The 23,281-nt window shown below is 39.3% G+C and overlaps 1 protein-coding gene across 1 annotated transcript in view; it reads right to left on the bottom strand.

Moving 5' to 3' along the window:
- Positions 1-23,281, bottom strand: part of SCIN (scinderin) — a 47,534-nt gene that overhangs the window by 9,429 nt on the left and 14,824 nt on the right. Inside the window, exons 4-10 of the mRNA XM_079300899.1 lie at positions 19,901-20,050; positions 5,250-5,342; positions 3,810-3,942; positions 2,039-2,127; positions 1,632-1,847; positions 407-528; positions 133-223 (exon numbers count right to left, since the gene is read on the bottom strand). Coding sequence (XP_079157025.1) covers positions 133-223; positions 407-528; positions 1,632-1,847; positions 2,039-2,127; positions 3,810-3,942; positions 5,250-5,342; positions 19,901-20,050 — 894 coding nt within the window. The remainder of the gene's footprint in view (positions 1-132; positions 224-406; positions 529-1,631; positions 1,848-2,038; positions 2,128-3,809; positions 3,943-5,249; positions 5,343-19,900; positions 20,051-23,281) is intronic.

Genomic DNA, 23,281 nt, shown 5'->3' on the forward strand with positions numbered 1-23,281 from the left:
CATGGTGCTTGGCTTGACACAGACTGGAGCAATTGGTCTTTCCAGTCTGTAAATGCTAGCTCCTTCTTTCAGTTCTCATCAAAATCTGCATATATCATATACTCTGTTGGATTTTATCCAAAAGACACTAACCTGCACAGCCTGATCATTTAATGACCGATCCAGCTGAACAGTCAGAAATGCAGATGCAGTCAGCTCATCTTTTGTAGCATGGGCTCCTTGCCTGAGGAAGACAAGGAGAAAGACAATGGTTAAATTTAGCTTCAAAGTAACCTAGAGCTTGTGCTATGTGACAAATTCACAGTGAATGATGTAACATTTACATATGTTCTACTCAAAAGGACATGGAGTCAACATAAAATAATATCCACACACTGCAGGTCTGTGCAAAGGCAACCAAACATACCATGTATAGATGATCTGCCCTTTAGGGTAAGTGTAGAGGATAATGTAACAGTCACCCCCATAGAACTGTCCATATGTCTCGGGTCCCACAGGAACTCGGCCACTGCTTTCCACACGCCAGATCTGGGAAACAGGGAAATCATTGGAGACTGCTGAACTTCATCCTGAGACTCCTCACAAGGTATTTTACTATCTTATCCCTTGAGTGTCCTGTCTGTTCCCAAGTGTCATTAAATGGAAACAGGAAGGATTCTTCATGAAGTAGGTAAATACACCCTGTGCCCACTGAATTAATGACAACCATCAACAAGGGACTGCAGCATGTTTCCATTTGTCTTGGTGCTTTATTGCCACACAATCACTTCACAATGCTACACTGAACTTTCTTAACACCTTAAGGTGACAATATGACATGGCACAACATTATGATCCATCATAAAACTAACATATAATTTTGGACAGGCAGACCGCAGTCAGATTTCAGTTAGGCAGATTTCTTCCTATTTCATTCACTGCAGACCAGTTCAGCTAAAAACTGGCTGTTCAAGCCTATGGACCATCCCAAGTGTGAGGTCAGAAACCTAGAAAATACCCCAATGAGACTGCAGGTACTCATCCCTTCTTTTTCTTCCAGAAGTCCAACATGCAATTTGCATTCAACAGGCCATGTTGATACAATGCCATGCCAGCCCTGTGTAGCCCAAAGATAGTCCTGAAGTGGATATGGAGAGGTCTAGTAAGACTGTACAATCATCTTTTTCTCTCCAAATCCAGGCTCCCTGAGAGACACACTAGGCACAAAGAAGGTTCCTCTAGAAACCAGGATGCCTACATAAAGAACAGATTTCTGATTCCAAGCACAAATCTCCCTATTCCAGACTTCAAGCTGGTATGAGCTTGAAGTTTTTCCTTGAGACTAAGAATCATATTTAAAGTAAATATTTACAAGGTATTGTGTAGAAGGGGTAATATTTCTGGTGTTTGATTTCTCTTGATGACTGATACATCTTTCATAAGCACCAAAAGAAACACAACCCAGCACACAGTTGATATTCACTTTCTACTTCAAAGTATCTTTTGTGGTGCTAGAAGTAATACTTCTACTAATATAGTGCTAATCTAAACAACAGTATAAAAATTAAAACACAGAATAGCAGTTTAGTCCATTACAAGTAGCAGAAAAAATCAGTTAGATAAGATAAAATTTATTACAACATGAAAATTACCTCTACTTTCCCTGAACCATCATCTACCATGTTATGCTGGGCAGCCATTTGTGGAGACTCATGTAACTTGGTAGCATCAAATTCAACCTGCTCAATTTTAGCCACTCTCTCTGTGACATATACTTTGCCAAAGCCATCACTTTGATCTTTATCCTTCCAGTCTTTGAAAAACTGTTTGAACATTGGCGTTTCCCCTCCTTCGGGAAGGACTTGAATCTGAAATGAAGGAAGACACATGAAACAGAAGGAAAACAGAACTGACACAGTTACTCCAACAGAAATTTTTCTAGATTATATGTGAAATATTGCCCTTATAAGCCCTTAAAAATATTTTTCTGCTGACTTAAAAACAATGTGTTTAACAGAGCTGAAGCTCTCCTGATATCACCTCCATAAATAGATCGCACCTGTGTGTTGGCAGGATAATTCATCTGCTGAATGAACTGTTCAGCATTCTTCATGGCAGCTTTTCTCTCTTGAGGGTTAGCATCTTTGCCTGATTAAAACAGAAGGATAACAGTACATGGGAAAGGGCAATAAGCTCACAGAACCTTCAAAAATCTCGAGCCAGGTTCTCTTTTACATTGCTCTTCCCTCAGTCCTAAACAAACACAAATGCTGGGCTTTGCATGAGCAAGAAGATGCACGTGAAGCTGAATGGCCAAAACAATACTTCAGTAGCTTTGAAAACAGTTAATGTAAAGGGAAAAAAAAAAAAAAAGAGAGAGAAAAAGGTGTCATTCTGTTTTACTTAGTGTTTCTACCAAAATAAAAACTGGTTAATAATGCCTGCTTAGCTCAAGGTACCTGGGTCCTTTCTCTGACCTTTCCTTTGCTGGGCTGCAATATGGTCAATAAAGCTGAACTGCCTCCAGTTCTTCAGGCAGTGCAAAAGGGTAAAAGAAACTCTTGTTTTGTCTGGCTGGGGCTTGCAATTTATCCATTTCCCTAGCCACTGCTCCTTGTTCAGCCTTGCTCAGTGTTAGATATTTCTGGAAGTCTCTGTGGGACTGACACTGTCTAGAAGGTCTGTGTTCCAGCAGGCTGCAGTGACTACATTCCAAAGACCTCACAGTCTAATCAGGTGCTCTGAAAAGGTAATCATTTGTATCCCATTCTGAATGATACACTACTGAAGTAATTCACACTTGTCAGCTTAGTGGCCTGAAGATTTCCAGCAGAGATGATAGCTGCAGTCTCCTGTGCAAGACTCACAGTCTAATGGGGGTTTCCCACACATTATTTTTACTGGCAGTAGCAAACTGAGGATACACAAAGGAGCACACAGGGCCACAGTCAAAGAACCTAAATCATATTTTATTTATTTTATGCCTCACCCTCTTGGCTTGGTTCTTCTAGGAGTTGTCATATGGAGTGACAACTGGGACTTGGGGGGTCAGACAGACCGTAGGCCATCTGAGTACAATGCTCCCAAAATGTTTTCTTTTAAAGGATGTTTCCCTAACTGCAAATAAAGTTTTAAAGCAAAATGCTTACAATGCTTCCTGGGCTGACTTGAGAGACTTGACAAATGCATCAAGTAATTATTTGGTACATAAAAATGCCAAAGAATAATTAATAAGCTGCCTCAGACCAAAAAAGGAGATACTCAGCACTGGATTTAATGGCAGCACTACAGCAATCCAGCTACAAGGTGTCAAGACCTAATTCCACAGTAGTAGTATTCTTCTCCAGGGAAACATTCAGACAAAGCAATTGCCAAGTGATGATACCTCAGAGAACTATTTGCAAGAAAAAAAAGAGACATCAAAGTATTTGCAAGCTTATGCTTTTAGTTTATGCCCTGGACATGCACCTTTCAATTTCACACCTCTGTGGAGATGCCTACCCAAATGGAAAGTTCAGATTTTGTCCCAGAATATAGGGATTTGATGACAATATGCAGAACTCATGTAATTCTTTGTTTGCTTTGTACTTGCCATTTAGATAAGCATTTAATCACCCAAGCTTACAGATATCTCAAAAATAGGGTCCACAGACAAGACTCAGTCTTGAGGTCCTTACACAAGTGAGTAATCCCTTTCCACAGGGAAGAGCTTTGTGCAGGGTACAGTGTCCAGCCATTATTAAATCCTTGCTAGTGTCCCAAGGGTGTTGTGTCAGCTCCTTAGGTATCTCTGCATAGCTTCTGCATGTGCAGTACACGCGACTTCTTACCTTTCCACACAAAGATCTTCCTGGCAGCACCATTGTCCAAAATGAAGCACTCCTCAGACAAAAGCATAGCCATAGTGAAGGGGTTTTCCTCTGCTACCAAGGACACTTTCATGGATCCACTTGCATCTGACACCTAAGAAAACAGTAATTTCAACTTTAGATCAACTCTGGATTTTATACACAAAATTAATTTTTGTTCCTGAAATCAGTATAAAAATCAGTTGCCATTCCTATATAACTGGCTATATGAAATTTGTGCACTGCTGGGAAGTAAAGCAGGCTAATGATTTTTTTTTTTTTTGTTCATTTCATTTTACATCCAATAGAGGGAGATGTAGTGTTAATTTTTAGAGAGTTTGTTGGATCCTTGTTTCGCAACTTCTTGAAATAAATCCATTTCTCTTCTACTGGTATTGTTTCTGCTGCCAAGCAGCTCACACTGAAACCAAAGGTTCATGTACATGCTGAACAACATTTGGAACCATAATAAAACAGTCCTACACTGACACTAACAGGTGAAATGCCTGCATTTATAACCTGCTGTTATTATAATTGGAAAGTCTAATGTAAGACCTGTTGCAGAATTTGCTTTGTACCCTATACCACCACTGTGAGTTCATGTAGACCTTTAAAACCTTTTAAAAATCACTCCTGCATAGCTGAAAAGACCAGTTATTAGTGGTGAAAAGAGATTATTACTATTGTAATTACTTTTCCATCAGTCTTTATTTCCTTTCATAATTAAGTATTAAACACACCATAATATCTTGCATTTTGTATTATGGAAGTACAAAGAGGAAATTACCACTGCACACAACAAATAAAAATCAACCCTTATACCTACTTTGAGGGCTCACCATAGACCTGTCTCCTGCCTTTGACACTCACTTTGAAATATGCTAGACATTTAAATCTAGCAAACAGAGCTTTGTTAGCACGATCTGTGACTTACACTAATTTATCAGATACTCCATGCTGTCAGAGCACTGCCACTTGTTAGCCCAATTCTCCTTGTTAAGTGATATTGGGGAAAGGAATTAATTACAGATATATAAAACACAATGTAACTGTCCATCTTTCAAACTCTGTTAAAAATAACTAAGTCATACATGACTTCTAAAAGTCTCCCTGTTAAAATTAAGAAGGCAGGATGATTTAAGAGCAGTCAATTCTTCTTTGACCTTCACTGTGTGGTTCACAGCCTATGCTTAACTTGTTTCCTGAGTAAACAGAAATGGAATCCATTTTTTTCCCCTCAAATTACCTGGACTATCTTGATTGTCATCCTTTGAGAAACTTTTCCATTGGCTGAAAATAAACTAAAATAAGAGCAGTTCTGTAAATGAAGCCAGAAGTCTATATATGAGGAAGGAATGAATATAAGCATGAGTACTGTTGAGCTTACCTAATTATAAGTAAATAAATAAATAAATAACTTACCATATATAGCTTAGCACTCCTCCTGTTTGTGACATCAGCCAGTTCATCATCATCATCCTCACACTCAGGAAGCTCTGGCTTGTTCCCTAAAACCTGTATAAGAGAATAACACATTCAATGCAGACAGAGTAGGTGCTAAACATCTGTACATCTGTTATTGTTGCAGTAATTGAATAATTGGGATCATCTTTATATATAAGACAATCTAAAACCAAACTCATAGCTGACACAAACATACAGATATTTTTTAAAAACTGTGTCAGATCTCCAGCAACTTTATAGCTACATGATGTCTTTTCCACAGGTCAATTTGCTGGTTGCCTATATGCCACAAAATACACGTAGAAAGGTGCATGTGATCCTACTCTATGCATGTGTTTACCTGTCTGTCTTCCTTTTTTCTTCCCAGTAATTTCTGAACTGTTGTCAAGCACATCTTTTAATTTTTGGAATGACATTACTCTTAAAATGTTTAACAATACTAAAATTAAAACTGACAGAACAGAACATATTAGTTGAAATTATAAAGTAATTAAATTAACCATATAAAATATCAGATTATGAGTTCTTTAATCTTCAAAGTTACAGATTCCTAATACCATTTAAGAGGGAAGTTTAGCTAGAGTTTTGAAAATAATTTATGGTGTGACAAAAACATTTTCTTGCTCTACCACCAGGCTATCAATTTTAACACTGCGGTAGTTTTACATCATGGGCAATATTATAACAAATATCACTACAAGAAATTTACAGAGGTTCATCAAAAATATATTAGATCAAGTAATCATTATTAAGTCCTAGTTACCCTTTCTTGATGATCTTTCCTTAATGATTCATATATGTGGACAGATCCAAAGGTTACACACAGATTATTATGTATTGCTATGAAATTGTGTCCCAGAGTGAAGGTAGTAATTGCTGTGTCTGAGAGACTAAGTATTAACATAAAGTACAAGGGCAGTGCCAGCCTCCCTGTGAATTTGTGCATTATCTGTGTAACACACTGTGCAATATAATGTGGAGTTGCAGGCAAAAGCCTTGTAAATATTTGATAACAGGGAAGCCCAACAAAGTATACAGCTGCAAATTTGGAAAGAAAAACAATATAGAATGAATATTTAATAGAAACCTGCAATCTGTGGAGTTTTCTTACCTGGTAAAGTTAGTAAAATAGTAAAATAAAATAACATGAAAATAGCCTTTTCAAGTGCAATTGTTACAGTTTAAGCTAGAAAATTTTATCTGCAACTCACTGAAGGCAGGAAAGCAATGCCCTGCTTAAGAAAGATGTTACCTCTAGCTCTCCAGTAGCTATCAGTCAGCATTTCCTGAACTTACACTACAGGGCTGCAGATTTACTACTCTATAGGCCAAGCAGGGTTCCATGTTCACCACAGAGTGCCACCATGCTGGGGAATGGCTGGAACAGTGTGCATATGCAGTTTATTGGCACCAGATTTCTAAAAATGTTTCCCTACCTACCTGTCTTTGTAATGCCAGGATCACAGAATTGCCAAACAACAGGCATTCATCTTTACCTAAGCAGGCACTGAACAAGTCTGGTTTTGTAACATTTGACTTTCAGTAACCAATAAGAGGGTAAAAGAGTCCTGTTAATAAAACTCTCAGAAGCTTGTACTCACTAGTGCTCTGCTTAATTAGGCATTTACAGTAAAAGAAAAAAATAATCCCAAGAACCCAAAAAACAAAACCAAAAAACCCCAACCAACCAACCAACCAACAACTTCCAAAACAAAAAGACCCAAAAACCCCACTACATTTTGACTTCTGACACAGTTAAAGTCAGTGTTCTCCCTTGCTGTGCATATAGAATACCTATGGCACCACAATTATTTTGCAGCAACTTTGTGAGTCATGCACATTGATATAAAATCCCTTTTTAACTATGCAAGTGTCATTCTGAATATTTCAAAGCAAAAAGTGCCTGTTGGTGTTTGTGAAAGCACCTTGACAGAAGAAGATTCTCTATTTACAGCAAGGTCTACATGCTGCAGTCTGGCAGCAATTGAAGTAAGCAGCCCCTATAATTTAAAAATTGGGCTTTAAATTTGGGCCCAGCACAGGTCAGTTTGCTGGCCTGACCTGTTGCTGTCTTATAACCAAATGCAGAGATGTTTTTCTGAAGTAGACAGAGAATTATGTCAGACTCATGAAGTTGGTCTCAGGAAATCTCAGTTCATGGGTACTCGCACAGGGAAAGGGGTTAGTGCAGGTTGTGCAAGTGCAGCTATAGATATGAGACACTCTGGTTCCAATGAAACCCTTCCACAACTCATGCAACAGCAGCTTCTCTGGCCAAAGAGAGCTTCTCTGTCACTGTGCTTCAGGCACAGGAAAACAGAAACACAAATTATTAATTTATCTAATTCTTCTTCTCAGAAGGGCCCAAAAACAAATGGAGAAGGGCCTTGAGAGTGTCCCCTTCTCCTGCATTTTAAGTCACAGCTGCTTGTGGATCCTGGCACTATAGTGACCCTTGTTAAGGACACAATGTGCTTCTCCTCACACCAGGTAAGAAAACCCTGACTTGTGAGGAGGGCTGGGAGCCAACACAGCTATCAGAAAATGCCTTGAGCTCAATCACTAGCAGTACCTGCATGTGTTGGTATCAAAACCAGAAGATGATACAAGATTAAATGACCTAAGGCCTGTGAAGGCACCAACTGTGAAGATATGTAGCATATATAAATATAGATATTTACTCAATATATGAAGTAATATTGTATGAAATATATATATATATATATATATATAGTCAGTACATATCTGTATTGCTAGCATGCAATTTCCAACATGGATTTGTTTGTCTTACAGACTGGAGGATGAAACAGATCATGGAAGGAAAAATCCTATGCTTAAACACAAAGCGTGAAAAAATGCTGAAACAATCATAAGTTCTTTTCCAGAGAACTGCCTTCCAGTGAAGTTGTCTACTCCTCCTGAGGCAGACTCCCATGCTATGGCTTCACATGCATATGTCTGCATGTTATGACAATTAGTACTTTTATCAGTAAGATTACAACAGTATTTAAAGAACAGCCAATTGCTGTGCTGAAATTGGGTTGTATCATTACATAAACACCTGCTGGCTGAGCTGTAGCTCTCTGGGGCACCTCCCTTTTTACTGAGAATTCTCATGTGATGGATCAAAAAGAAAACAAATTGTTCCAGCTGAGACTGCAGTCACAGGCTCCCAAAGCTTTGCAGCAAGGTACCCCAATAAAATAATTTATACCAACAGACCATTTGAAGGACACTGGGTCTTCTGATACTTTTGATATACACTCTTAGTCTCACACAACTCCTACTGCAGCTATATACACAGGACTGTGCTCATATAATCCTCTCTGTACAGTCAGGCTGCTTCTCTGGGGCTTGACACTGTATGGCCACATCTTCTTAATTCTTTGGTTTTAGCATTGGTTTAGCAGAAGTATTATTTAACTCCATACCTTCAGATCTTGTCTGAAGGCATATAACAGGAAGTCAGTCTGCATTAATCTAAAAATTTTGGGATTTTTATGTTCTGTTAGACTTTTGTGTTGACATTCTCAGGTTATACAAGAATGCCATTATGCAAACCAACAGAACATCAGTTCCTCTACAATTGCCCAAGTTCACTCTTCTGGTAAATGCAATGTAGCTTATCCTGCCTGCAAAACCTGTTTCATATTTGCATGTACACAAGCTCTTCTCTGTAAATCTCTGCACTCCCTCAGATAAGTGCAAAATACTCCACCCTTTAAAAAGAAATTTGGCAAATATTTTCTTCATAACTGGAGAAGCCTGCTCTGCATCATAAAATAGTTGATATTGATTTAATGGGAGTGAGAAGTTTAAGGAGCTCAGTGAGGCTGAAAATCCACCTAAGAAAACAATAACTGAACAACACGTCAAGTGAAGGTTAATTAAGAGAGAAAACCAGTTTTATACAGTTTAACTTGTGTACACTAGCATTGTGTTTGATTTTTTTTGTCATGTACACACTTTGGGTTAGGTTTCTGGGTCTGAAACTGAACTGTTTGTTGTGGCTGTGATCCCAAATATAAAATTTCAAAACCACTCCAACTCACATTTTTATATGCTAAGAGCAATATAGAAAGAAGAGCAAGAAATTTATATAGCTTAAAGCTGTCTAAATGACCTGACATTTTATTACTTAATACTTTTGGAAAACAGGGTAGTAGCTCATCATTTACTTTCCTGTATGCTCTGACACAAGCATGTCTTGCTCCACAAATTCAAGGTACACACGTACACATGTAGGTTGTGGCACAGAATAAAGCCACTGTGCAGGACTACAGGTCCAAACAACAGACACAGTATGAACTCACTGGTAGATAAAGGCTTAGATTTTTATTAACCTTCAAAGCAGAGAAGAATATTACAAGGAATATCTCTCTCAAATAAGTATTCTCTCAAATATGTACTCGAGCAGGAAAAAAACCTATCAGAGAAAGGAAGAGATGAATGTGATGCAGGCTAGTCACCACCTGGCTGACCCTGGGTACCAGCACAGAGGATCATCAGGCAAAGGGGGCTCTAAGGCTTCACTGCTAAAGAAGCCACAGTTTAACTTCTAACCTGGGGTTACTGGTTCCTCTGACAGAGCACAACCACTGCTGAGAATATTCCAGGCCGGACAAAAATGACTTTTGACATTTATCAGATTATGAATAACCAAATATGCTTTTTTTCCTGATTATTGTAACCTGGAACTCATCCCATCAATTTGAACAAACTTTCGTTATCCTCCAAAAAATTACATTCCCAATGGGAAAAACTTATCCTTTCACTGAACTGCTCACAGGGTTTCTGCCTGAAATGGCCTCTCATTAGCAATTCCAGCAACAACAGATCTCACGAACCTTGAGCAGATGACCTCCCACCTCTGAACACAGATTGAAAACATAAGATATCAGCCATAATGCTCTGAGAAGTGGGCAAAAGGATGGTTTATGTTAACAAATAGTTCTGGCATGCTGTTAATTTCTGGGTGTTTACCATGTAATTTATCAAAAGGACTTTCTGGCATTAAGGTCTAAATCTGATCTGTATGAATTCAGATTGCTATAAAACAGCAAAACACATAGCTGCTCGTGGCACTTTTGATGTATAAATTATGGCCTACATTTTTAGCAAGTTTCTGTCGTCTCAGGAATTTCAAATGCAAATCATAATTTTATTTAAAAGCTTTGTGCTTAAGTGGCTAAAAATAGGGCATTAGGCTTTGGCAGCTTTTAATAAAATATTTGCAACTTTGCATATCTGTCTGGGATAATTTGAATAGAAAGTCTTTACTCACAAGATAACAATATTCTAACATTAATTGTCTATTCTGTGAAACTGGCCACATGTTCAGAGAAAAGTGTCTAGATCAGTCTTGAGAGTACAAATTTGATTCTTCTGATAATTTGGCTCCAAGGTAAAACAGCATTTCTGTCCTGCTGGGCCTGAGCCACTGGCAGCATCTAAACTGGTTATTTACTTGGAGACTGGGTGTGCATGAAATGAGGAAATCCCCAGCCTACACTATCTGTAAATATCTGGCTTTTAGGATGCCTCCAAGATGAACAGTGATCCTGTGCTAAAGTAACAAGGAGGGTGAATGGCAGTAACTATGAAATGCAGCAGTCTTTTCCTAACCATTACTGCTGCTGAATGAACATGGGAAAATTGAGGTGTTCAGCACCTGCCTACCTGCAGCATAATTAAAAATGAACTAATCAATCACCCCCACATCTTTTTTGCATTTATATATTTATACTCATTCTTTCTACCTAAACTTTTAATCTAATTTTTTTGTTAATACCATCCTCTGATACCAGAAGTAGCATTAAATATGGAACCCAAAGCCTGCAAAGACTTGCACATGTACTTGAGATGCCCATTTTTTCTGCTTTATTGGAACATAAATTGAGGCACACACTGAAGCCTTTGCAGCTTTGCAGATCTCTGTTTGAAGGCCTTGTGGATAAAATATCTTACATGCTGCGTGACAGTGCATGCTTATGTGCTGGATAATAATGGCATAAATCAGTAACTAGTGCCAACAGGGAGCCTCAGACATAAAGAATATTTATCTGATAAAATCCACAACACTCCCAGCTTTTCATTCCTTAAGTGCCTCCAGTTTTGCAGCTGGTCCCAAGGCTGTGGCTGGAGCATACCAATATGGGAGTGAAAGGAGCAGTGTGACAAACACTCCAGGAAGCTTGAGCTGGAGACTGCAGCCCATGATTGGCAGCCAGAGACCCTGCCTGGAAATCAGTGCTCCCAGGGGATGCACAGCAGTTGGAAGAGCAGCAGGCAGATACACAGCAGCATCAGGGTGAGCAGGGGAGCTGCAGCAAGGTGTTTCAGCACTTAGACCATGAGAAGGGTGGTGGAAAAAGCCACTCAAGGCATTGGAATATTTTTACAGTGCAATGTTGACTCTATTCACAAGCTCAGCATTTCCAGTCCAATACAACAAACAGACCAGATATGTCAGGAGCTCCTCTCTGGTGTGACACCAAACTCTTAGTCCAAGACAGAGTACAGACTGGATTCTAACATTTAAGAAAGCAATTCAGAGAGTATTTTGACAGGTATTCTCTAATGACTCCTTCTGATGCCTAAAATAAATTAAATCTTTATTAGCACAGAGAGAGCAAGAATGTTCCTTTCACCTGGTGGTATAGGAGATATATCTTGCTTACCTCTTCCAAAATAATTTCCTTCTGCACGTTTTGGTGCTCTTCACTAACTGATTTATTTCTTTAAGTTCCTACATGTCCTAAAATTTTGTGTAAAGGAGCCAAAACATGCTGCTATAATTTACAGTTCTTCGTAATTAGAAGCTGCAGCACTTGTTACTGCAGTATTTAAATCCATCTTAATTTACCTACCTTTTATTTTTAAAGGTAAACCAGATAGTATCAAAGCCATAGGCAGTTGTGTAAGCAAAGACCTGGTCCTAACAGCCTGCTCTGCAGTACTGCAATAATTATATTTACAGATTTCTTCAACATCACACACTGTAGTGGTGAAAATACTGAACTGATCCTCCAACACATGGGATGCTTTCTTCCATACAGCTGTGCTTCACTCTGGCCCAAAATTCCAGTTTTACATGGCCTGGACAGGGAACAGCAATCTGTGCACATGCAGAGTCCATTAAAAAAAAAAAAAAAAAAACCAAAAAAAACACCCAACAAAGCAATCTACAGAGTTTTTCCTCCCTGAGTCCTTCCTGCACTACAGAACTTTCATTATGGAAAATTCAAAGGCAACCTTGCACACAGATGCCAGTTGCTCTGCCAAGGGGCTGGGAGGAGATAAACATGCAGGGGGAAAAGAAAAAAGGAAAAAAAAAAATTATCTTCAAGATGCATTTCTGTTAGGGAGATGCAGGATTCTCAGAACTTTTTATACAGCAAAGAAAATCTACCCTTTCAGGTATTCTCCATGGAATTCCTCTGTTGCAAGAAAGTACCTTGAAATTAGCTAACAACCACGTGTGAACATAAGTGCTGACATCTCTTGTCTTTGGCCTTCTCTTAATTATGCTCATTTAATAACTGAAAATTATAGTACTTTTTCACCAATAGATTTCTTGATAGTATAGCACAGAAAGGAAAAAAGCCATTACAAACTCTATTCATATTCTAACATGTAATTATAAGATTATAATTGACTTATGTGGTAGCCCTGCGAGCACTACAGCTGCTAAAGAAGGAAACATAACAAAGATGAGTGGTTTTCTCACTCACAAGAATGCAAATGAGACGTGTTATAATCTGATCACAAGCACTTCTAGAAAATCATTAGGATCTTAGAAATTCACTAGAATACATAGTTTAGAAGCAACTTTCCTAGCATAAGAAATCAGGTTTTCAACCACTTGCTAGTAGAGCTATTCATAAAGAATTTAGCTCATGCCATGCAGTATGATATACCTGAACATTTTCTTTCCTGAAATTAAATTCCTAATGGAGGCACTAAAATTCATAGAGACTTAATTAGAAGCCTGGCTTTCAGATGTGTTTGCCACCTGCAGCTCCCATTCAGTTCCCTGTCATTTAACTACCTGGCTTCAGGCAGCCAAGACTGAAAACTGCAGTTTGAAAAATATTATGACAACTCCCAATGTTTAGGAAGACTCTTTCTTACCAGCCTCTGCCATTCTCTGGCTAGACCCCTCTTGATCTTCTACATGGATCTAGCCAAATACTCAGCTGGTGCAAAGCAGCTAAGCTGTACTAGAATCCAGGCCATGCAAGTTTTGTCTGGGTATGAGCTGTGCAATTTAGCCATTTAAATGTAAATTTGCATCAAGAAAAGGGACTGTCCTAATGAAGGAGATAGGCTCCATTGCTGTAAGGAAAACAGGACTCCTGGTTTTGACAGTTTGCAACTGGCACCCTAAAGGGCAAGGGGTTTGCACTTTGTACCCACATTCACAGCCCATCATAAAGCTTGATTAAACACTGGAATGTTTGGTAAGCTGCCACTCCTCAGACTGAACAGGTGTTGCTGTGAAAGCTGCACAGTCACGTGTAGGATTTTTACCCCTGTAGGTTTATTCCCCTGGACTATTTTGAGTGGTATTCAAGAAACTCTTACTGCTCAAAATGACAGGACCCAAGTTCTTGCTGGCACCTGCATACACTCAGAATCACTCCAGTGTAGAAATATATTCATCTTCCTGAGGGGTAAATTTGACCCACAGTTTCAAAGCAGCCTGAGAAAGCTGTCTGATGATTTGAGCAGCCAATGTTACTACTAAAACAAACTACAGCTAGTAGTTCTGCTATTTTCTGTGCAGTAGCTTTCTTAAGTCTTCACATTCTCATGAAAATGTAGTTGACTTCTCTGTGTGCCTGTGTTACTGAGTCTTTGCACTGAAGTCTGATACATCTTCCATTGTCCTCACCCCTCTCTCAATGCATTCATTTTCCTTTGTACATGACTGCTCAATACTGCCTCTACCCTGGGACTGAAATTCATTTCTAATATTTATTTCACAAAATTCCTTGGAATAACCTCCGTCTCAATTTATATAATAAGAGACATTACTTTGGTTTACATATATCTAAAGCCATAGACAGGACTTTTCATCTTGGGCAATTTTTCTGGTCGTGAACAGGTCAGGCTGGACCCTGACAGTTACATACAATTCAGAGCTTATGAACATGCAGCATTTGAGTAAAACTGTGTACAAGCTACACAATTAAACAGTTGTTTAATCCCTAGCAAACGCTGGGAGTTAGAAGTTCACAAAAATAATAGAATATTATTCTAGAGAAGTTAGCCCTCTTCCTCCTCTTGCACCACCCTCAGTCCCACTGTTCCTCCACTCCTCTGTATACAAAACAAACAAACCTCCCCTGGCACGATGAGCAATTTTTGCTTTTGCGGAGTTGCGATGACAGATCCTGCTCTTGCTGGCTCTGGAAAGGAGCAGGTACCAGACCTGTGCCTTCACCAGTGGGGCACATGCTGCTGTTCCAGCCTTATGTAATGATCCATGTGACAGGGCCAGGAACTGCAGGAAACTGCACAGCTCCTTCAGAGCAACATGTCCTTGCACTCTCACACCCACTGACATGTCACAGCAAGCCTCACTTTTCCCAGTTACCTCACTGTGCTCCATGCTGGCCTTGGTTTGCAAAATATAACTTTTAAGGGCTTGAATTTGGTAAGAAAAAAAGGAATGATCCAGCTCTTCTATCCATATGATCAGACATCTAATTAATTTTAAGGATTACTGGAGCTTCATGTTTTCAACATATTTGCATTATTTGGGTCTCTAGAGTCTAGAGCATCTGTAACTTACATTTGCACGGCATCTCTTTATTGTCTGTGCTCTTGGGATTTTATCCACAGGGCTGAGTTAGCACTGTCTAGTGCTGCCAGTCCCTTCCAGCTACAAAGGTAGAAAGGTGTGACTGGCTGTAATATGATCAGGCCATTCATGTGTAGTATTTACACCACAGGCAAAAACAATCGTCACTGAACACAATGGCATTCAGGAATTCTCATGGTTAAGCATTGATTAGGGGCTTTAAAGAAAAAGCAGAGAGGAGAAAGGCTGCCTTATCAGCAAGGAGGAGGAAGTTCCCCCTGTTGCTCATATTTAGCTAGCTGAATCTTTACACAAGTATTTTATGAGGTTTGGACCCACCTGTGGAAAGGGCTCTAGAGTGCTCACAAAAACAGGCACAACTGCAAATGCTGAGTAAATGAAAGTGGTGGAGCTTTATGCTGAAAGGCTGAGGAGTGATTCCAAAGATGCATACTAACAAGATGATTCATTTTCTTGCTGTTTTGGACCTCAGCTGTCACATTTCTCAGGTTTCATTGTTTTCAAACATGAAAATCAAAAACCTTTACAAAACCACAACAAAAAGTCCCAGCAGTAAAACCCACAGCAATTTTAAGAGCACTTTTAAGAGAGTAATCTGTAGGAGAACAATAAAGCAGTTCCATGAATCAGACAGGCTCAGAGAAAACAGAAGCATCTTGAAAAGTGTTAGCTGAACATGATTAAGTAGATTACATGATTAAGTAAAGGGGGAAGATGCAGGCTTAACACTTAGTTTAGGTAAAACTCAGTCCATCCTAGTTTTTCATACCCTACAAACTGACAGCTGCCCAATATAACTGAAATGTTTCACAGGGAGATAAGTCTATGTAAACAGAAAATACTGTCAACATAAATGTATTTTAGGGTGTCTAATATTTCAAATTACATAAATAGAGGAAAAGAAATATACTAAGACTTTCTTTTCCTCTCAACTTCATCTCTAGGGTTGCAAGACCAGACCAAGGGATTGCTGCACAATGAATGGAGGATTGATGCTTTGCATCTTTCCCTTGAGTGACTCAACTGAAAGCTTCTATGCATCCTTCATAACTGCAAGAACCTTCAGCTTGCTGACTAGAAATCTTCACATATACAGGAATTTCTGGTTCCTTGCATCCATGTTTGCCATTACTCTACAATACTAAATAACAAGATTATGGGAAATTATTTTTAAAATAGAGTTTCTCCAATTTTGTCTTCTCCTCAAAATTAGAGCAGAGATTCCAGCTAGAGTAGAAAATTGCCTGTCCTGAGCATGGCTGCCTATTACTTTGGCTGCTCTCAGTCCTCAGTGATCTCTTGGGCAACTAAAAGCAGTGCTGTGAGATCTCTGCTTACCACTGTAAGCAGTGAGAAGGATGAGTATCAGTGTCAGCACAATGGGCCCAAAGGGACAGATAGGGCTAGCAATGGACACTAGAGAATTTTGGTCTTAGGATCTCTTTGAAATAATATATTTACTCTTCCATCCTTAAAAAAAAAAAAAAAAAAAAGTATAGGTAGTTCTAATTCTAACATGGTCACTCTGCAGCTACCAAACTGAGTCAAGCATTGCTAAGATCTGTTTTTGGATTGGTTCCATGAAAGTAAAAAAAATCCTGTAACACAATTCAAACAGTCAATGTAAGATTCAGCAGAATAGGTAACTATTCAGCTGTTCACATGCAAAAATCAGAGCAGAGTTGTCATCTGGAGATTTTTTTGATGTTCTGTTGAGACTGGTGACCAGTCACAGCAACAGCAGCAATTTGTCCAAGGTGGTCTGTTTCTCTTTTACTTTTCCAAGGTAGCAAGCCTATACAGCACTGCTTCCTTAAACCTGCCAGTCACTACCTTACCTAAAGCACAAACATGGAGGTGAAGCCAGATACATAAATATCTTTTATGTGTTAGCACAGAAAGCTTCTTCCTTGTCTTCACAGTCCAGAGTTCTAATGATCCTTGAAGCATCTTAAAAGAATTTCTGTGCTGCAAGTCTGAGCTTTCCAGACATGCTGTGTTTCCAACAAGCACAGGAAGGTCACTGCATGTTCCCAAGTGGCCAAAAAAAGGTCTTGCTGCTGTCAAAACTACTCCCATACCCACCTTCTAGTAATCCTCCTTTCCCAGGGCCAGCGAGCTGTATCTTGCTGGTCTGCCACAGCAATTCATCCAGTGCTACAGCAGCTCCAGACAGCTCTCTCCCATGGGCAAATTCAAGCAGTGCAGCCTGTTCCCACTGCTAAAAATGGTATCTGGGAGCAGGTAGCTGCCCTTATCAGACAAGTTCACCCTGTTAGCTGGGAAACACCACCTCATCACAGCACTGCTGCCTCTGCTAATCCTACAGCAGGACACAAGTGTGGTAGGGTTAGTTCAGCCAGCCTGTGTCTTGCCTTGTGGTGGAATGCAGGCACAGAAATCTTGCTTTTCTGGTAGGGAATCACAACTCTGTGCTTATGGAGCAGAAATACAATCAGTATTGCTGGTACTCATGCTGGGTATGTCAGCCCCTGCCTGAAGCTTCTGCTGGCACTGCATGTGCAAGTTTGGCCACTGATATGGAAGCAGATTTCTAGCTCACAGGAAGGGGAATCATTCCTGACATTTGTCAGAGGAGATTAATTTTAGGAAATCTCTTTCTTATTTCAGTGGCATACTGGATGACAAAATGAATATTTAAAGTATGCAATTCTTCTCACTAGAAAATAAATCAACCTTTTTCTAAGAAAGCTGGAGATGCCAAAAATCCACCCTTCCTGATGTGGAGGGAACAAACAAACAATGTCAGCTCAACAGCAGTTAGCCTGGGAGAGTGTAACAGCAAGTTAAGAGACAATTTTGTGGAAGCAAGGAGAAATCCAAAGAAAGAGTAGCAGGAACTGGATCAATTTGAGCAGGAATAAGGATTAATACATTTTAGATGTTTGTGAGATTAATTACCCTCCTGACTTATTAGCAGCACATTTTAGAGTGGACTGGGAGAGCCACAGCTGAGCTGCAGACCCTGTTATGGAAGCAGCATTTACAAAAGCAAGGCTAGCATGATGCTCACTAGAAAATAAACACTCACTCAAACTGGGCCCATCACAGTGGCAGCAATAAAAACAATTAATCTAATTGCATTGAACTACCCATTTCTGTTCCCTCTATATTCAGAATTTCAAAAGAAAAGCAGAAACTTCTTCATAGACTGCTGCGCAAGGGAAGAAAAAATTTATTCCCTGATACAATAACAAAGCACTACAGGATCAAAAGGTGACCTTAGTGTTTTCCTGCTCTTAATCATATGTCAAGGTTGCTACAGAACAACAGTTGCACACAAATGAAAGTGTGGCAAAGAGATGCAGGGGCGAGGGCAGCATATCCCATTGCCCTTCCCCTCAGAGCCCATGGAGGGGCATGGCAGGGAGGCAGCCTGCAGCTGGCCTGTGTCCTTGCTGGGGCAGCACTCAAGTCCAACTCACCTGCACGTCAGCCAGGTAAGAGGGGCAAAGGGAGCTGCTCTGATCAATGCTCCCAAGTCACACAGAAGCCCTGTTCTGAGCCCCCAGTGGTAACCCCAGATGGCCAGGGGCAGGGTCCCAGTGCCACCCAGCCAGAGATGCAGTGGGATTCAAACCAATGCTGTGATTCAAACCAGGCTGCTCTCTAAATGTCAATCTGTGCTCTTTCCAAAAGAGTTATACGTGTAAAATATGTGCCACATCAGAGCCAGTGTGGAAAGTCCATACAAGGAAGTAAAAATCCAGATAGAGGATTGTTTGCTTGGGTTTTTCCTCTTCAAAAATCTCTGGTACACTGGGTGCCACCTCCCCTACTTCTGAGCACAGTCACATCTGTACTCACAGCCACAGGGAAAAAGGTCTTTGCCAGCATATGGCCAGTCCACCCAAAGGGGTCCACAGCCAGCATGGTCATAGGCTGGTGGCTCAGCACCTGCTTTGCTGCCCAGGCAGTAATTAGTTACATACATATGACCACACTGAATGAAAGCACCACAGAAAGTAATTGCACTCCTGCATGAGCCATTAGCTTTACTTCCTGAATTTAATCTGGAGTACAAGACAATATCTTAGCTGTACATATTCCACTCTATTAAAGGACTGCTTTGTGACCCTGCTTCCCTCTTCCTTCTTTTTAGAGAATGAATGGAAGAAGCTGAATTTAGGATACAAATGCCAAGTGCTAATGCTTTTATTAGTATGTGGCCTGCAACAACACAAATGATTGTTCATTTTTTGAGATCTGAAAATCCATAAATTGGGAATTTTTTTCCGCTCTACTTCAATCAGTAATGATATCTGAAATGTGGGGATTTTAAATGGCTTAACTTTCTAAACATATGAGGCAGGGGGTCACTGGTGTTACTAGAGGCTAGGTGCATGTGATGTTGAAATAGAAGCAGAAGTATGCAATACACAATTTGCTACATTATTTTACTTTCTACACGCAGTAATTCTGTGTCTTTCCTTGTTTGGTGCTGTCCCAGATGGATGCTCCATCCTCATACAGAGCTGATAGTGTGCTTTGGTGTGAGCCATGCTGTTAATTCAGTCACTGTTACTGAGATAACTCAATAAAGCAAACATTTGTTCTTGTAAAGGTATTCTCAGATTATTAAGTATCTCAGACTGTAATGCCCAATTAACACTGCCTGGATAAGGAAGGAAAAGGTATAAATTGCCCTACTATATCCTTTATCTGTCTTCCTAGCATCAACCTAACCTGATTTAGTTCCTGAGGTGTAAAAACTTTCTGTTCACAGCTATGTCAGCAACAAGTTTGCACATTACAGTACCTCTATGAGGCGGTCTGGCTCACTCCCTTCCTCCACGGTAATTAATTTAGACCTTCCATTCCGTTCATTGTCCCGAATGCCAACAGCAACCTGTGTAGCCTTCAGCCTCTCGTATTTATTGCATGATGAGCCACACCACTGGTAGATTTCCTGAAATAATGAAAACACACACATTAGCAGTAGGATTTAACACAGCAAAGTTATAAAACTAATTTTATTAATAATAATTCTACTGGATCTGAATCAGCAGAACACTGGTGAATCTGCATTTTTCAGAAGTACTTTCTAGAAGAGTTGCTCAGTCAGGTAGATATTTGCAATATCTATGACAATCTCAAACTGCACCAGGAGAGATCTGGGTTAGATCTTAGAAGTAACTTTGTCATGGAAGGGGTGAATAAACATTGGAATGGGCTGCCCAAGGAGGTGGTGGAGTCACACCCCTGGAGGCATTTAAGAAAAGTCTGGATGTGTCACTCAGTGCTGTGGTTTGGTTGACAAGGTGATGCTCAGTCAAAGGTTGGACTCTGCGATCTCAGAGGTCTTTTCCAACCTATTTCATCCTGTGATGCTGTAATATGCAAGATATTTACATTATATAATTTAACTTCCATATATTAGGAGATCACTTGAACTCTTGATAGACAGAGTTTTGGTTTGACTGAGTTTTATCCCAATTATATATAGAACTTCAGCTAATTAAAGTACCATAAACTCCTAAATTTGCTACTGCAAATTTTATGTATGTCAGCTCATCTTCTATGATACTTCAGCAGAAGTCAAGAAACCTGTGTCAAGAAACAAATTAATTTTAAAATATCAAGGAAGATCCTAGCTGCATGTGTTACTAAAGAACAGTTAGACCTTTCAATCCAGTTTTTATTTGCTGACCTTTTATTTTTTTTCAGAATGCAGCATGATCCCAGGACACCTCTCAGGAAAGGGAGACACCAGGACCAGCCTAAGACAGGTCACCTGATTCAGCCACACAGACCAAGGACCCCCAGTTTTGGCAGCTCCTGTTATTTATCCAGAACTTGAACATTTCAGAATAAAGAATTTAGATTTCAGTCTTGATAAAAATTACTAACAAAAGGTACAAAATAACTAACAAAGTTCTTACTAATAGCAAACTGCAGGGATGCTAGAGGCTGGACTGGAAGGAGCCAGTCCAAGGAAATTACTCATCTTGGCTGGTTGCTTCCCCCACCTTCTCCTGGAGGAAGGTAATTTGATTCTTCACATGATTCTGTCAAATAGCTCAAATAGTACAGCAGCAAAGGTACACAGTCATTTCCAGCTTTAAAAAGGTTCAACTGGTTTGTGTTCATCTGCAATGCAAATTTTAATCAGAGCCCACACTGAATAAATTACTTGGGCTTAGTTTCATGTTTCATGTACATACAACTGTATAAAACTTAGATTTGTGTTTCATAAAAGAAAAAAATCAAGTTATTTCTGCTGACCACTGTTGATCTTTGACAGAATTTGAAAGGGTGGTTTCAGACAAGTGAGGGATGAAGCATAGCTTCTCAGTATTAGCAGACACATATTTTTAGAAAACAGCAAACATTCATGGCATCTGCATGCAAAACAGTGCTAGTAACTTCCAACAGTTACTTTTCACTGGTTTGGACACAAAAATAAACCCACAGTGATCTTACTGTTCCCTTTCAACCTCCATCCCCCTTTTAAAAGCATGTCTTCAAAGACAAAGTTTTAACCTTTGGTCAGGATTACAGCACAGATTCACAGAACTGTATTCCTTTCAACTTGCAGATGTTATGCAATGAAAGTTGTGAGGTTTTCAGCTTGCCTTTAACAACTTGACTGTAGGCTTAAATTAAAAAATTGCTTCTAAGTTCTGGTTTAAATACTGTCCATTTACCAAGTATTCAGAATCTGGAGACAAAACTGGTGCCTTTTCATACTTAGGGAAATAATTTTCTAAAGCACAGAATGTGTAGAAAGTAAAGTTCCAATCTGAGCAGATTTTTTAATACATTTGTTAATTGCCAGGCACTGCTTCAGCTCTTTCTATCTAATGGAGACTTCCCATAACACAGACTCCTTAGCATCATTCTCATCTCAGACTACATCCTACTAATTGAGCTTATTTGCAATTATGTGAGAAAAGAGGAGGCACTAGAGATACTGCAGCAATAAATGGGAATTCTTTATTTCCCATAGTCTGTAGAAGCAACAAGGAAGAATAAGAAGTCCTATCATAGAGAACTAGGGAAAGAGGTAAGGCAGCTATTGCCTTATCTCAGATGTGGCAGATTGTGGTGGAAATTGCTCATCCAGAAAAGTTAGAAGTGGAGCATCAGTTCTACCCATTGGCCTTCTCTTGTTTTTTTTGGTAACTGGTGATGGAACCTCAAACAAGTAGTTGCATCTACAAAATGAATATTTTTGCTGTTCTGACCACAAAGGATATTGTGAGACTTAAACTGCCACTGCAAATTACAAAGACCTTTACTTCTTGGACAATAAATGAATATTTTCTTTTCTTAGCATCTCCCAAAGGCCCCACTACACCCAAGTTACTCCACATTCACAGTTTATTCTCTCTGCCTTCAGTCAGCAAGTGACTAAACTGAGCTCTCCTGCAGTCCACATACTCTAGGCTTCAAATGAGCCTGAGGAAGGAGAAGGACCTTAAAAATAGTAATGGATTAAAAAATATTAAAAAAATACAGTAATGGATTTCTGATTTTTAAATTTGCAGGTTTCATTATTTTCCTTATGGGGTCCATGTTCCAGGTTTTGTTCTACTGTATAAACTATATCACTTGAATCAACAAGCAGTGTCTGAAAACATCCTTGATCTAGAGATTCACAAGCTCCATCTCACATGGCTATTTCAAAAATACCGATTTTAAAAGCTAGAGAAATAAGAACCTGCTTCTTTTTAGCACTAAAGTATAAAGACACTATTCTTTATTAAAAGCCTGAAAGCTAAACTTCAGGTACTGTATAAACAAAGTAAGGGACATGAGCAGCCATAAGTCATGAAAGTGTCCCAAAGTATATAATACTGTAATGCATTTACTATGATCACTAAAATATCTTAAACATCCAATGCTAGAAGCTTTCAGGAGCTTGGATGTAAGTAGTTTTCTCTTCTGAGCTAAAATCATCTCATTTTCAATGTATCTAATTTTGAGGCCTCATAGTAGAGAAGCTGAATATCTATAAACTTGCCTTCCTGATATAACTTACCCATTTCACCCTCTAGGCATTCAATTGTTTTTCAACAATTTAAAACCAGAAAAAGAGAAGTTAAAGTCACTTCTTGAGAAGGCTAATATTTAGATCTGGATTTACCCGAAATACAGTAAATTAGTTATCTAACCATATACAACAAATCATTGAGCT

Source organism: Erithacus rubecula (assembly GCF_903797595.1).
Source record: "Erithacus rubecula genome assembly, chromosome: 3".
NCBI lineage: Eukaryota > Metazoa > Chordata > Aves > Passeriformes > Muscicapidae > Erithacus > Erithacus rubecula.